This window comes from Etheostoma spectabile, chromosome 11, assembly GCF_008692095.1.
Source record: "Etheostoma spectabile isolate EspeVRDwgs_2016 chromosome 11, UIUC_Espe_1.0, whole genome shotgun sequence".
Taxonomy (NCBI): domain Eukaryota; kingdom Metazoa; phylum Chordata; class Actinopteri; order Perciformes; family Percidae; genus Etheostoma; species Etheostoma spectabile.
Genome location: NC_045743.1, coordinates 4,913,890 through 4,928,439, shown reverse-complemented (window position 1 = coordinate 4,928,439; position 14,550 = coordinate 4,913,890). Strand labels below are relative to the sequence as shown.

The 14,550-nt window shown below is 41.3% G+C and overlaps 1 protein-coding gene across 3 annotated transcripts; it reads right to left on the bottom strand.

The window, feature by feature from the left end:
* Positions 1-874: 874 nt before the first annotated feature.
* Positions 875-13,416, bottom strand: rev1 (REV1 DNA directed polymerase). Of its 3 annotated transcripts, none has more exons than XM_032529133.1 (22): positions 13,122-13,416; positions 11,110-11,185; positions 10,263-10,395; positions 9,888-10,056; positions 9,266-9,805; positions 8,294-9,132; positions 7,323-7,421; positions 7,074-7,190; positions 6,809-6,935; positions 6,586-6,714; positions 6,337-6,491; positions 6,140-6,259; positions 5,828-6,048; positions 5,559-5,731; positions 5,217-5,443; positions 4,946-5,136; positions 4,571-4,855; positions 4,197-4,296; positions 3,885-4,093; positions 2,942-3,092; positions 2,749-2,851; positions 875-2,646 (listed from the first exon to the last, which is right to left on the bottom strand). In XM_032529133.1, the coding sequence occupies exons 2-22, from the start codon at positions 11,173-11,175 to the stop codon at positions 2,535-2,537; spliced, it is 4,266 nt and encodes a 1,421-aa protein (XP_032385024.1). In that variant the 5' UTR covers positions 11,176-11,185; positions 13,122-13,416; the 3' UTR covers positions 875-2,534. The 3 variants fall into 3 exon arrangements, with proteins under 3 accessions (XP_032385024.1, XP_032385025.1, XP_032385026.1); XM_032529134.1 differs by having other exon boundaries at positions 3,885-4,090; XM_032529135.1 differs by having other exon boundaries at positions 4,946-5,067.
* Positions 13,417-14,550: the final 1,134 nt, after the last annotated feature.

The following is a 14,550-nucleotide window of genomic DNA, read 5'->3' as shown; positions in this document are numbered from 1 at the left end:
TAATTGAAAAATATAATAACGTGGCAATTTGTAAGAGTTGATTTAAAATTCTTATTTGAGTAAAATCAATAGAATTGTGCTAAACATTTGGCAGTGTGCAACATATACATGTGTATATTATACATACCTATGTATATATATACACACACACACACACACACACACACACACACACACACACACACACACACCCTATCAGCTGGCCATAGACTTTATTACCATTGTGTTACCTCATTCCACAGTAGATAGTCTTAACAAATTTGTTTAAATGAAACTCTTCCAGACAACAGCTTTAAAATTTAACTTATTTTTTAATGTAAAATCTGCACATTGTAATTTATTGTCATTGTATTATTGAAATTGTTTTGTTTGTATTCAATACTAAATAAAAAAAATTCTAAAACAAAACTAATCAAATACTATTACAAAACAAATATAAACTTGCAAACCATGCAAAACAATGTTGATAAGAAATTGACTGTGGCTGGTTTTACTGGGATTCCCAAAATTATTTATTGGCACAAACATGCAAGACTTCAGCATATTGCACATTAGTGGATTTCTTGCCTGCAAGGCCCTTTGCAAACACAATAACAGTGGGAGGAAAAAAAACTTTATGTGGATTCAATTTTGAGTATTGAGGTATGGAATACTACTGTATTTATCTGCTCCTCATTGTCAGATCGGGGACACAGTGCAGATGAAGATGATGATCTTCCAAGAATAGATATTCGTCACTATTCCCAGTTTGTAATATACCAGTAGAAGAAAATAGCTATTTTCCCCCTTCAAAAAGTTACTTTCAGAACCAACATGATTGGAAACCCTTCTACTATTCAGGTTGTAACCTTTAACAATGACAAAGACAAATAAATTAATACAGAGTTTACAGTTTATTACCAAGATTTAGAAAACTTACAAACAAGTTCACAGCTTCAGGTCTTCAGGCACAAGCCAGTTAAGAGAAGACAAGACTGACCAATTTTAACTTCTGGCCATTCCCTTCTGGAAAGATGTGAAAGGTGAAAACATCTTGAAAGTGATTGGAGACTTGCACATTCTGAATTACATTCATTTCAACAAGTTGAGGAAAAAAAATGACGGACTGGTTTGTTTTGCATATAGGGGCTACTGCTTTAAACAAACTACACACACGCACGGTGAGATCACGAGCCAGTCAGCCGCATGTGCTGAATACTTCAAATCACCAATCATAAAAGTTAAGTTCACAATAAAATGTTGTAGCCACGAGCCCAACAAATGTCTCCAATGGATGAAGTACACAAGTACATACTTGAAATAAAAATCAGGTCACCTGTTCCTTTGCAAATCCTGCATTATTTCAATATTCAAATTTGTGGAACTGGTAACTACATTGCAAACACACTAGAAAAAATGTACTCCAGATAAAAAGGCTTTATGAAACGTTACATTATCTCGAAGGAACATCTCACTTGCTTGTGAAAAAAAGAAGTGCATAGGCTACTTATTGATTGCCATAACCCCTGTCACCATCCTCCCAAGTCAGAGTGCTACTGAGAATCAACAGTTAACCTCACATGAAGTGCTTTGGCCAGCTTCTGTTATCCATGTTGGAACACAAACAAGCAATTAAAGAGTGAGAAGATTTTACAATTTAAAGACAGTTACTAAGAATTCACTACATGTAAACAATACAAGGGGTAAACCCTCCACATACATATTTTCTCGTAAAACTTTTAACAAGGGTCTTTAAAAACATTATTTACATTCTACTATAATAACAAGGTTTGGCACTTGTCTTTGCGGGAGACAAGAAAAAAGATACCACTTTATGCAACAGACTATATATATATATATATATATATATATATTTACATTTTTTTTTTGTGACACAGCAGTAGGACATAGTTCACGTCAGTACAAGTGGCATGGAGCACCAAAGAAACACTGATGAAAAACAAGGCATTTTCATCCTACCATTTCTGATATTATCATAAGTCTGGCTGTTGTATGTCTGAGGAGTGCTACAAGTCTAACTGATACCAAAATTACCAAAAGGTGCTTTACGTTTAAACATTATGGTGAAAACACGTGCCTGCGTATTTTAAACCTTAAGAACACATAGGAGACGTCAACTGCTATTTCAGATGAAAAATGCGCATCAGGAGGAAATTAAAATTCTTTTAAGGCCTGGCTTGTATTGCAAATAGTTAAGCACTGCCTGCAAAATGTTTTTATTTATATAAAATTTCACATGTTTATTTAGAGAAGAACTCCATATGAAAAATGATGATATTGATAAAAAAAGCTGCTACGCTTAAGGACATTTCCTGCCTTTCAGTTTGTCTCAGTTTCACTTTTCCCTTAAAAAAGCAAGTACAGAAAATAATGAACTGTACAAAATCTCATTAAATACTGTCATGGCTCTTGTAACACTAACTAACCCTAATTTAGACGTCCTAATTCGTATTGCAGATGACCTTGTGAAAGTAGCAAAATCAAGAGTCTTGGTATAATGGTAACACACACAGATAATAGTACCCCCTCCTTCTTCATACTACTTTCAGGGTGCTACCATAAGCCTGCTGCACAACCACCTGCACGTTGTCTAGGATGAAGTCGAAAGCCATACTCCAAACAGACTCTACCGACTGCTGCATGAGCCTGCAGAGAAAAGACCAAAAGGCACAATAAGGAATAAATAAAAACACAAAAGAAAGAGTGCGAGGTAGAGGAATGGAGGTGGCTAAACTGTAAAGTTCTTACCTTTTCATATATTTTATAATCAAATCCAACTTCTCCAGATCTTTATCCTCGATCAGATCAGTGCAATATTTTACCACCTGCAGGATGTCCTCCTCCATGGGTTCTAACAAAAAGTAAGACGTGATTACATGTAGTACATACAACATAAGTGACTGCATGAGTAGGCACTATGAGAGAGCTGTTCACTGTCTACCTGTTATGGTGGTGACCCATTCCCGTAGGAGTGTTTTAATGTCCGTCAGGTCATAGGCTCCGGCCAACACTGGAGAAGGGCGAGGAATGAATTTGGACAGAGACTCTGGGATGTCTTGTTTTGAGGTTGATGTGGAGGGACAATTTTCAGTCTGGGAAGAGAAAACAGGTGTGAGCTGGAAAGATTACTTAGAGTACAAACTGCCAAGAAAGTGTACATAATAATAATAATTTATTTGACAGGGACAGTGTACATTAATCAACATTGCTGTAAATGCACCAGAATTAGCCAAAAGGCTATTTTTCATCCGTTGTCCCTGGACAGATCTTAAAATTGTCTCCCTAAAAAACAACAACAATAAGAAAATTACAGTCAACAATACAAATAAAAAAGTAGTAAAACAGATAAAACTCTTTACAACACGTTGATAAATACAGTCTACAAATGTAATACAGACATTAGGGAAAATAAAAAAAATAAAAAAGATACTACACAATAGAGACACAAGTTGCAGCACGGTTGGGTAGAGTGAAAATACATTTTCTCATTAATGCCGACATGTCTGATGTGTTATGAACCAGCTTTTTAGATGTTTTTTGAACAGAGTGTAAGTGGTGAGGTCTCTGATGTTCTGAGGGACAGAGTTCCACTCCCGTGCTGCTGTGACTGAAAAGGCACTCTGACTAAATGCACTTCTCCGCAGAGGAACAACACAGTCTCCTCGGGCCGACCCTCGTGTTACTCTCTGTGTCGTGTTCCTAATGGTCACAAACTGACTGAGTGGAGGAGATGACAGACCATGGATGATTTTGTATAACAGACAGAGGTTTGAATACTTAATGACATTTTCCCAACTTAAAAGTTTATGCTTTTGTAAAATGGCACAATGGTGATCCGCACACGCTGCCACTATCAACACATGTAGAACTTTTCTTTGGCTCACCTTTAATATATTTATTGTTTCCCGTGCCTTTATAGAATGTGGTAGGGTTTTGGCTGGGCTGGTAGTTGTGTGATGCCTCTTTAGAGGGGAAAGACCTTTTTTAACAGGGCTCACAGCATTTTTTCTCTTGTAGCGCCGCTTTACCCGACCAATGCCCACTCCAAGTCCTGACTGTTTTAGCTGCAACAGCGGATTATTCTGCTCCACTGCTGAGAAGCCAAGAGGAAAAACAAAAGATAAAGAGAATATGCAAGCTGATAATAGTAGAAAAAAAGCAAAACTAATTCTTAACAAATTCACCTGGGGACTTACATATTTTTGCCTGGGGCTGGACATTTGTTACGCGGTTGTAGGCAGACTTAAGTTCATCCTGGAGCTCTTTGGGAAGGGCAGCAAATACGTCCGGATCAACCTACAGTCAGAAAGCAGAGAGACTAAATAAAATCCAACGTATATTCATAAACAATTACATCAGCTTTATACAATATATATAATATAATTATGCTCATTTGGAGAAACGCTTTTGCCCTTTGAATAAAAGGTGCCTCTTACATGATTACATGTATTGATATTTTTAACATACACGACTGTAATAAGTGTTCACATTTCTCTGTGACAACTTGGGCTTTTAACAGATTTATGGATTATTTACAAAAGGCAAAATGTCAAAATGTTTGCATCCCTACCTGTGAGAAGTTTGGTAGTTCCAGTACAATTCCCGGACTGTCTGGCTGGTTTGGAATCTGTAGAAGCAATGTGCCAACGGGTGGAGTGTAGAGTGCAGGACCAGAGACAGGAGGACGAAGTGGGGAGCTAGGATGAGACTTTAGAGATGGAGGCTGTGGAAGAGGAGCAGAGGGCCGTGGACTGGGTGACCGATGGTTCCTTGCTCTCCCATCCCAATTAGTCCATGACTGCTCCACTTGTTCTCTCAGATCTGCAGGCAACGCCGCCAACACTGAATGATCCACCTTGGATATCGTAAAGAAACCCAAGTTGTTTAAAACATTTAACTGTTCAGTTCTTGTTCAATCTATTAGACGTACCCTCCAAGTCTTTACCTGTGAAGGGGAGGGGACCTCAATACTGAAGTTGAGACGGGCTCGAGAATGTTTTGGAGTTTGTCTGCATGCCTGCTGGTCTCTGCTCGTCCCTGGGACTGGCTCGGGAGAGGACAGAGGACCTGGAGAGGAGCGAGATGATGGGCCTGTGGTTGAGGAAGTCCTTTCCTGATGTGTGTTGTCAACAGCGTCTGTAACATTGAAGCTGAACTCAATTGATTTCACAGTAAACAACCAATATATAAACTGAAACACAAGACTTTGCACAAACCTTTGTGACTGGATCTCGCACTTCCCTGGCCTAGCAACATTTCCTTGATGGAGCGTGTCCTGGGGCCCAAAGAGTCCTGGGGGACAGAGTGATGTCCCTCAAGAAGCTGAACCTGGATGCCGACTCCTCTCATGTCCAGAATCTGCAACTTCATGGCGTGAAACAGCTTGATGACTGCTGCGGCTATCAGCTGACCATTGTCAGTGGATTGAGCGAGCATCACAGTCCTGACAAAAAAGGATAAAACATGAGTCTACAGAGAGACAATAATATGGATAAGCAATGCATAGAGGACATTATGAATCAACCCCTAACATACACAGATGAAAGTTTCTTTCCTACCTGGCTAAGCTATCACATATGCCATGACCGCCGTATTTAGCAGATTCGAGCGGCGCTCCAACCTTGCGAACCATGACCTTAAGGGTAACTTTGCGTCCCCGCAGCCCTGCTTCTTGTAAACGTTTTTGGACCTCCATGGACAAGTTAGTCATGAAAGACTCTGCCTCATCAACCTGATCACAGAGGTAGGGGGACAAGAGGGTTTGAGAGATGGGAAATGCAGGGATGATAAAGAGAAGATGGAACAGGAGAAAGAAAGCAGGTCTAACCGTAGTAAAGCGAATGTTATAGTTCATCTCAGCTGAGACGGACTTCCTTTCCTTCTCGTAGCGGACAGGTCGGTCGTCTAGCCCCCTGCAAAAGCGGAACAGGGTCTGTCCGGTCCGCGGTCCAAACTTCTTTTGCAACTGAGACAGAGATACCTGTTGGAGGTCCCCACATGACCTCACACCCATAGCAGCCAGTTTTCTGCCCATAACAGGCCCAACACCTAGAGAAAAGAAATGAAAAATTGATCAAATATTTACCACAGGAAAGACTGTGTGCTGACAGCCGTGACTAGCAGATTGTGCTGTATCTACCTGGTAAGCTGGTGACTGGCAGGTCTCTGATAAAATCATCCACTCCTTCAGACTTTAAGAAGTACTGGCCGTCTGGCTTGGCCTTACGGGTCGCCAACCGAGCCAATAGAATGTTGGACCCTGAACAGATGAGTCAGCCGGAGTTTGTTAAACAGGAACGCTGTCTTGATGTATTTTATAATATAAGACAAACTCACCCATGCCCACTGAAGCACAGCATTCAGTTTTCTCCTTGATGTCGGCTCTGATTGCACTAGCCAGATCTTCTGGATTGACGCCCAACTCAGTTAGCAGAGCAGAGCCGTCTATCAACACTTCGTCACAGCTTAGAGCCTCAATGTCATGGGTGTAACTGCAAAAAAAACAATAAGAAGGTATGCTTTAGGTCATTTTTAATGTAAACAAGAGGGAAGTGATTTAAAAATTGACAAGGAAGTTCTTCTTACCCTGCCAGAGTCTCATACATGGTGAGAGCCACCTCTTTATAGGCCTCAAAATCATATGGGACGGACTGCAGTGAGGGACACAGCTGTTTTGCTTTGCCAAAAAACATCCCGTTTCTCACACCAGCCTGCCTGTGAGAGAAAACAGATTCCTGTTGGTACAAAGTACAGACATTTGTGTTGTTTAATATAATTGGAAAACCCACAAGTGTGTGATTAATCTTACCTAGCTTCGTAACTGCAGGAGGCAATCTCTGCCATTGAGAGAGTGGCAGCAGCCTGGTCCACTCCGTTAGCATGGGAGTCAGGACTCTCTTGTGAAGGACTTCTGTGTAGATCCTCGTCTGCACTTTCTGAGAGGCAGAACAAGGATTCACTTAAAAGTTAAAATAAGATATGTACAGGAAAATACCGGAAACACACTGAGTCAAGCTTACGAAAATCAAGGTCAGCCCACTCCATGACAAATAAGTTGAGTATGATGATCTCACCAGGTTGAGGATGAGTATGTTTCCTCTGGTAGTACTGCTGCTCCAGCTGAGGGTGGGCCCCGGGCCTCAGGGGCACTCTGCCCTGTCCACGGTTACTGGTCACAGCTATAGGCTTCCCTGCAAGACAATCGTGAACTCAACCAGGAGCACAGACTGGATGGATGAGACTACTCTACACAGCACGGGCCTGCATATTATCAACATGTTTCACTGGCAGCACACAATTGAAACAGTAAAAAGGCGCCTTACCTCTAAGCTCTGGTCGATGTCGGATCCCCACAGACACAAAGAAACAGTCCATGTCCACATGAAGAATACAAGATTTAACACTCGTGGGTACCGACGTTCCTGACCACACAAATAAATACATACAAGATTGTCAGTTTTCCAAATCACAAATAACATGAGCATCTAAATCCAGTTTAAAACGGGCCACACATGCATCATCAGTACATCGTCAATTAGCAGGGACACAGATGAGATCTCATAGAGAACATGTTGTTCATCTTTTAGAAATAGAACACGTACTCCTAGGTTTTATGGTGCTTGTTTGCTTATTCACGATGAGACAACTTAAGATGTTTTTAGCATTCATTCACACGACCCACACTGGTCAAACAGAGAAAAACCTTCTCTAAGAGGCTCCAACAGCATCGATGTCGCACGGACCGCTACAAGAAATACAAGAAATCCTAACCCTACCACAGGAAATACAACTTTTTAACACTGGGTGCTAAATAAGACTGAGACATCACAATACTGCACTTAGTGCAACTTGCACAATAAGTTTATCTACATATTTATCATACTATTTAAGCCGTTGCACATTTTTGTATTCCCAACTTGTATATATTCAAATATTTCTACTTGTATTTTATCCTATTATTATTTCATGTATATTGTATGTATGTATATTGTATCGTAGTATTTCATTTATATTTATACTCTGTGCTGTGTGACTCATATTTTGCTGCTGTAACACTATAATTTCCCATTTTATTGGGATCAATAAATATCTATCCATCTATCTATCCATCCATCTATCCATCTATCTTTACAGTCGAGAGAAACAGGACACATGAGAATGAATATCACTAATGTTTCTGTCTGAATTTGAACAGGAGAAGTTGGAGTTATGAGGTATGCGTCATGGACTGTGTAGTCACCTAAGTTTACCCTTCTTTAACAAAAATAAACCAATAGCAGCTTTTCTTTCCTACCTCGACTGTCTGTCGAGCGCTGGGCCACAGATTTCCTCAGTCGGTCTTTCCCAGGAAAGGAGGCCCCTCCCACTGCTTTTCGCTTTCCGTGCAGTTCATTGACATACTCAGAAAAGTTGGACCTCCATGTGGAGATCTGGTGTAAACGTGAGTGAGAGTAGAACTCAGAGATCAAACCGCCTGTCTGTGCCAGCAGCTGAGCTGATGACTTAGATGGTGATAAAGCCTTTTCAGTGGGAGGATCCGGTTTGGCTGTTACGTTGGTTGTGTTAAGCGATGCCGGGTCAGAAGAAAAGGCATTATGGTGACTTCCGTTCAGTCGAATTGGAGTATGTGAAAGAGAGCGAGATGCAGGTGACAGAGTCTTTTCCAGATTCAAGTCAACCGGACGGGATTGCTGGACCTGTTTTGGGAGTAGGTGGCTTTCAGTGGCTTTTATAGCCTCCTGGTAGGTGGGTGGTGGAGGTTTAGGTCTCTGCTCATTGGCTCCATGTAAACTGGATTGCTTTAGAATGACAGGAGACTGGTCATATTGTTTTGGAGGACTATGGGGAAACTCATAAGGGTCAGATTTGCTCTGAAACTGTACTGGAGGACTCTGAGGTTTATCATCTGAACTCTTGACTCTGCATGAAGGCCGTTTATTGTCAACATGGTAGTCATCTGTAACAGGAGACAGGTCCTCTGGCTTTAAGGCACCATTAACAAGGTGAGTGTGTCCATTTGTCAGATGTGTTTTCTTCACCACCTGCGGGAGAGGATTTCCTTTGCCACAGTCTTGTACTTCATTTATTTTGGAATGGCTTATCACATTCAATGAGGTCTGTAATAATCTGCTTCTGTGGGATCAAAAGGTGAATAAGAGATGTCTTAATCAATATTCATGTAACAAGATCTTCCAATTGTGTGTGCAAGACTTTGTAATCTCACATTTAAGTAAAAAAAAAAATAAAATAAAAAATGCCTACTCACATTTTTAATTCCACTTCTTTGCAGCCACTCTGGGCACTGTTGCAGGAAGAGTTGTTCTGAGGTTGTGGTCCACTAGCTCTTTGATTTTGAAGATTAGAATGAGCTGTTTGAACAGTAGACTGTTGGGGCTTATGTGGGTGCTTTGTGGGGCTTGGGTTAGACAGCAGGTGGGTGTGCAAAGGGCTTCTGTGGCTGGGATCTGTATTGAGGTAAGTAGATGCTAAGTGACTTGGTTGTTGGTTAATGAAGCAAACTGCAGAACTTTGTTGGATGGACTGAGGTTGGACGTTGCCTTGGTAAAGTCCACTGTGGCTGGGGTTAGGGATAGAGTAGGATGTGGACTGCTCATGATTGACTACAGAGTGCTGAATGCTGCCCTGTGGCAGATGAAGCTTTTGATGGACGCTCGGCTGAAGCAGCCCATGGCTGGGTCCTGCGATCTCTGACGTCTGACGCAGAGTTGTGCCAGGGAAGAGTGGGCCTTTCTGTTTGGTGTACAGCTGGTACTGGAAGTACGGCAGGAGACGCCCAGCCTTGATACTGTTTCAAACAAATGACACATTTTCAGCTAAGATTTAACAACATGATATTAAATGAGCAAGACAATTTCCAGTGAACAAACCTATCGGTGATCCACTCTGGCCTGATGATCTTTTCCCCTTTGAGCTCCTGAATTTTGCTGTTGGGCAAGTTATTGGTAATGATGTGGGTGGTCTTGCAGCGAGAGTAGTACATGTGGAACTGGCCACCATGCAGCATCATTAGTCTGCGTAGCTCATCTGCACATGGCTCTGCTCACAAAGAGGCAACCAATAAAACAGTAAACCAAAAAGACACACAAATCGTAATATCAGACAAAAGTCCTACTTATAGATCTGAGACAACATCACAAAAGAAAAGTAGATACAGGTATCACATAAAACCATGACCTGAAAGAAAGTAAAAGAATGTGTATATTTATATATTTTTTTACATTAGTACTGTAGCGCAGTGTTACCTGTGTATCCATTGACATAGATGGCCACACCGATAAAAATATTGGAGCATGAGCCATCCTTTTGTTTCTCTCTGGGGGCATCGAGTTTGAACTGCTCCTCCAGCTTAGAAACTTTTGCAGCCATATAGCCGCCCTAGAACATAAAGGAGAGCAGTGAGAGAGAACTAGTCTTGATATGCTGGTAAGAATATTACAAGGCCTTCTCTTACAATAAGGTATGGTATAGTATATCTACTTCCATCACCAAGCAACACTTTAAGTTCTCGTATAAAGAATAAACTCTGCAATATGTATGTATGTATGTATATGTGTGGTGTGTGTGTGTGTGTGATATATATATATATTTTTTTTTTTCAATGTTGCTTTTTTATCTAACATGCTTGCATACCATGCACATTGTCTTTTATGGTTGGTACATAGTGTGTATGACATTTAAATAGGAACACACACACACACATGTTGCAAAAATAATTTTCTTTTTCAGTTAAAAAAGTCTAATTTGCTGTGTTGCTATAGTGAGATGTTGGCTATATGGCTATATGCAGCTCTTACATCTGCTTCAGGCTCTTAGCTATCATAATAAAATTGCAGGGAGTGAAGAACAAGACTGTTCACTTCCAGTAATATTGTGAAGCTCACTATGCATTAACCATGTAATACATTTTATCCCACTGCATGTTTTACTCTTAACAATTGCCCATTCAGCTGCCCATCTACCTACCCTTAAGGTTACACTTCTTCGACAGTCACACAGCCTACTGTTTTCCTTTTTAGATTGAGCATGTCCTCATCCTGGGTTTTATTTCTGCTTTACATGGTTAATTATGATGACATGAGAGATACCCACCCTTTCAGCCCAACCATTGTCACCACTGTCATTGGCTCTCTTCTTCGTCCATGCATCTCGACTCATACTGAGCTACCTGAAAGCAGCACAAGGAGTTACTCATCAGTACTGAGTCATACAAGGCAAAGCCGAGTTCAGACACCAGACTGCAAAACGTTCAGTGCTTAGGTTCTTAATAAACTGTTTAGAAGAGACACTGACTACTGTATTTATGTTGCACACAAATAGCTTTTTAGACATACTTAAAATGATGCTGGGTGTCAACACTAATGTAAAGGTGTGTAATTTTAATTACCAACTTACTAATAAGGTAAATACACTTTTGAGAAGTGAATAATTACTGAGTGATTTTTTTTCTTGCTAGTTTACAAAGTTTTCTCAGGTGTAGACAAACAGTCACACCAGTAACAACTGATATTTATGGCAGTTGTGTTATGAATTTATTATTGTGATGTAATGTTTGTTCAGCATAAATGTTCCGATATTGGTTTTATGCTTAGATTTGTGTTCAAAGGCATGTGAAATCAGGACTACATTATCCCAGAGAGGCTAAAGATTCTTTAAAACACAGGGAAGTCTCGTGGAGACCTGCCCAGGCAGCAGGGCGGTAAGGGAAGATTCATGAATATTTATTAGGCAATGAGTACTAGCCATTCAGGAGCGAACTCACCCTGAATGGCTAGTACTCTTTGCTTGCTTTGATTGGGTTGGTTAGAGTCAGACAAGAGGAGGGTTACGTATAGGCAAGAGGAGTGGGATTGGTTATTGTTTGGGTAAGGATATCAGGGCAAGCCAATCAGGGGTGAGTCTTCCCCTACCATCCTGCAACCAGGACCGGAGTAACAATTTCACGTGCCCTGGGCAACAAGACTCAACACCCCCCTGCCCCAAAGCAACAATTGCAAAGTCGCTATCATCAAGCGCATATACCCTATACTTCCTTAATAACAAATCAGGTTTCTGCATGGTCAGTAGAGAAGTATGCATTTACAATAATTGTTGCTACCACTGGCTACGCTGTTGCATGTAGTTCAAAGTCACAATCATGTTTATTGTTTCACAATCAACTACATCAACATTTTATGTTGATTAACTACTATATATTCTTATTATTTTAGTTGAACAAATGGGCCTTACAACTGGCCTCTTTATCTGCCCCCTCCTGATCACTTAATGCCTCTGTCCCTCTCTCTGAATCCGTAGCCTCCTCTTCATCCCTCACATCCATTCGTTCTTTTCCTTCTTCTCTTTCACTTATTTCTGCTTCTCCTTCCTGCTCGTCTCCAGTTTGCTGCCTTCTCCTTCTTCATTTACCTCCTCTTCCTCCTGTGCACTACTCAGAATTTGAACACAGTGCTGAGATCGGTCTCAGCACGCGGTGTGTTGTGTTGTGTTGTGACGTAACGCCACCGACACACCGACCCTCTAAACGTTATGAAATTAAACATGCCAGTTTATAATATTTGTCTTAGGCTGTCCTTGTCTTTTTGGCTAACGTAATAGACGCGCTGTTGTTAATTCTGACTCACCTTTCGCATACATTACAAATATAACTTTAAATAAATTAAACATGCGTTTACACTTTACCTGGGGATGCCTTGTGCCCCTCGGCAAGTGACCAGTGACCAAAACTCGCCGCCCGGGCAGATCTTCACGAGACTTCCCTGTGTGAGCTACGAATCGGAAGCTAACTTCAGCGTCGTCGGGCAGGTCCACTGCCGTTGACAGGTAGGTTACAACAGAGCCCCATGTGGCACTTCGTCAGGTAGCTTAGCCACTCTGCTCGGCTAATTATTCGTGCATGTCGCTGCGCCGCGGCACGAAATACCATGTCAATTCACGCGAGCAAAAAATACGGGTACAAGTGTTGACTGCACTCGCTAACAACGCTGCCAAAATTAGCTCGCAAACAAAAGACAGTACCGTTATATGACTTTGTAACTTAAGTACGGTGTTAATCTGTAAACAAACGACAGTCCTGAGTGATTGTAACAGGAGTCACTCGCTTTTACCTTTTATTCTGTCGGACTGGGTTGTTCGCCACAGACTTCTCTCTGCAGATACAGCCCAACACAAACGAGTGCGCACTGATTACGAGGTAAGACCAAAGCAAAGCGAAATCAAAATCCTCCAGACAGTTAGCGTTAGCTCGACTCCTCAACCTGGCCTTTGTTATTCAGACAACACCTTTTGGTGGACAGATCTCCCCTTATGTTGTCTTGTTGCCACGCCATGTCTCTTCAACATTTTCGCTCTCCATTTCTACCGCCTGATCCCTGTGCTTTCCTTTTTTCTCAGTGTGCGTCAAGCGAAGAAGGCGACACGTAGTACTTCCGGAGAAAATGTCAAAATAAAACATAGGATGATAATTTAACATTTTGAATAGGTGCGTGAGTGTGTTGAATAGACTCATACAATGTTGTGGAGAAAATGTGGGGTTAAGAGCAAAACAACATAACATGAATGTGTTATCACACACATTTATACAGTGCTTGTCCTGCAGTAGGCAATTATACGTAGCCTATGTTAGGTCACCAGACATAGCTTTCTTCTTCTCTTATTGAAGTCAACTAGCACAAAGCTTGGATAACCAAAAAGGCGTTGAAGAAACTGAGACTAGACAGCCAAATAAATTTTGTATAAAAAATAATAATCGGTCATAAAACATAACGGAATAAACATATGAAATGAATATATATGAATATAAATATGTTGTTTCTACATAGTAAAAGTAAGACATCATCACAGGCTGAACTAACTGGTTATTATGGTCTTGTGTTAGACATAATAATTGGAAGAAAAAAACATAAGTACAGCTGTGTATATTTGTGAACATATTGGTCGGACCCCTTTGGCTAGTTTAGATCAGAAATGTTATTTATATTTTGACTGGCAAAAACACCTGTATTTTATTTTCAAAAACAAAATACGCAGAATTTCCGGTTGACTCGTAGCAGCTCATCGCGGCTAGCCTACAGGATGTGTTGTCATGCTGCCACTGTGAGGGCAACTGAGTGTCACCTGAACTGACTGTATAAAACAGCTCTTGGAATAGAGGCTTTGTTCAGTTTTAAACCTCCCACTCGGATACTTCCGCACCGATTTACTCAATGGCCTCGACACGAGCACGAGAGCCGTTGGTGTGAAGCTTTTTGATGTAGAAGTAACCGTTGGTTATCGCTCTCTGACTGTTACCTTTTAAAATGCGTCCCCGCGGTTTAAACCAGGACGGTTTGTGTTCACACCTCCTGTTTTGCTACGGTAGACAGTCGATTAAACGCCTAGTCTAGGACCACCCCCCCCCCCCCCCCGTATTTCTACTGTCTGGCTCCGAGATTGTCCTCAGACGGCCCGGCATACAGACTCTATAACGGCCGTGACGCAGAGGCACGTGCGGATTGAACGAGCCAGCAGCGTAACGGCAGGCTGTGATCATGGTGG

Bases quoted from the DNA above. Each gene is read 5' to 3' on its own strand.
- rev1 (XM_032529133.1), bottom strand. From the start codon at position 11,175: ATGAGTCGAGATGCATGGACGAAGAAGAGAGCCAATGACAGTGGTGAC. The intron at 9,806-9,887 runs GTTTGTTCACTG...TGTTTGAAACAG, and splicing joins CCAGAGTGGATCACCGATAG to TATCAAGGCTGGGCGTCTCC. The intron at 2,647-2,748 runs GTAAGAACTTTA...TTTTCTCTGCAG, and splicing joins ATTATAAAATATATGAAAAG to GCTCATGCAGCAGTCGGTAG.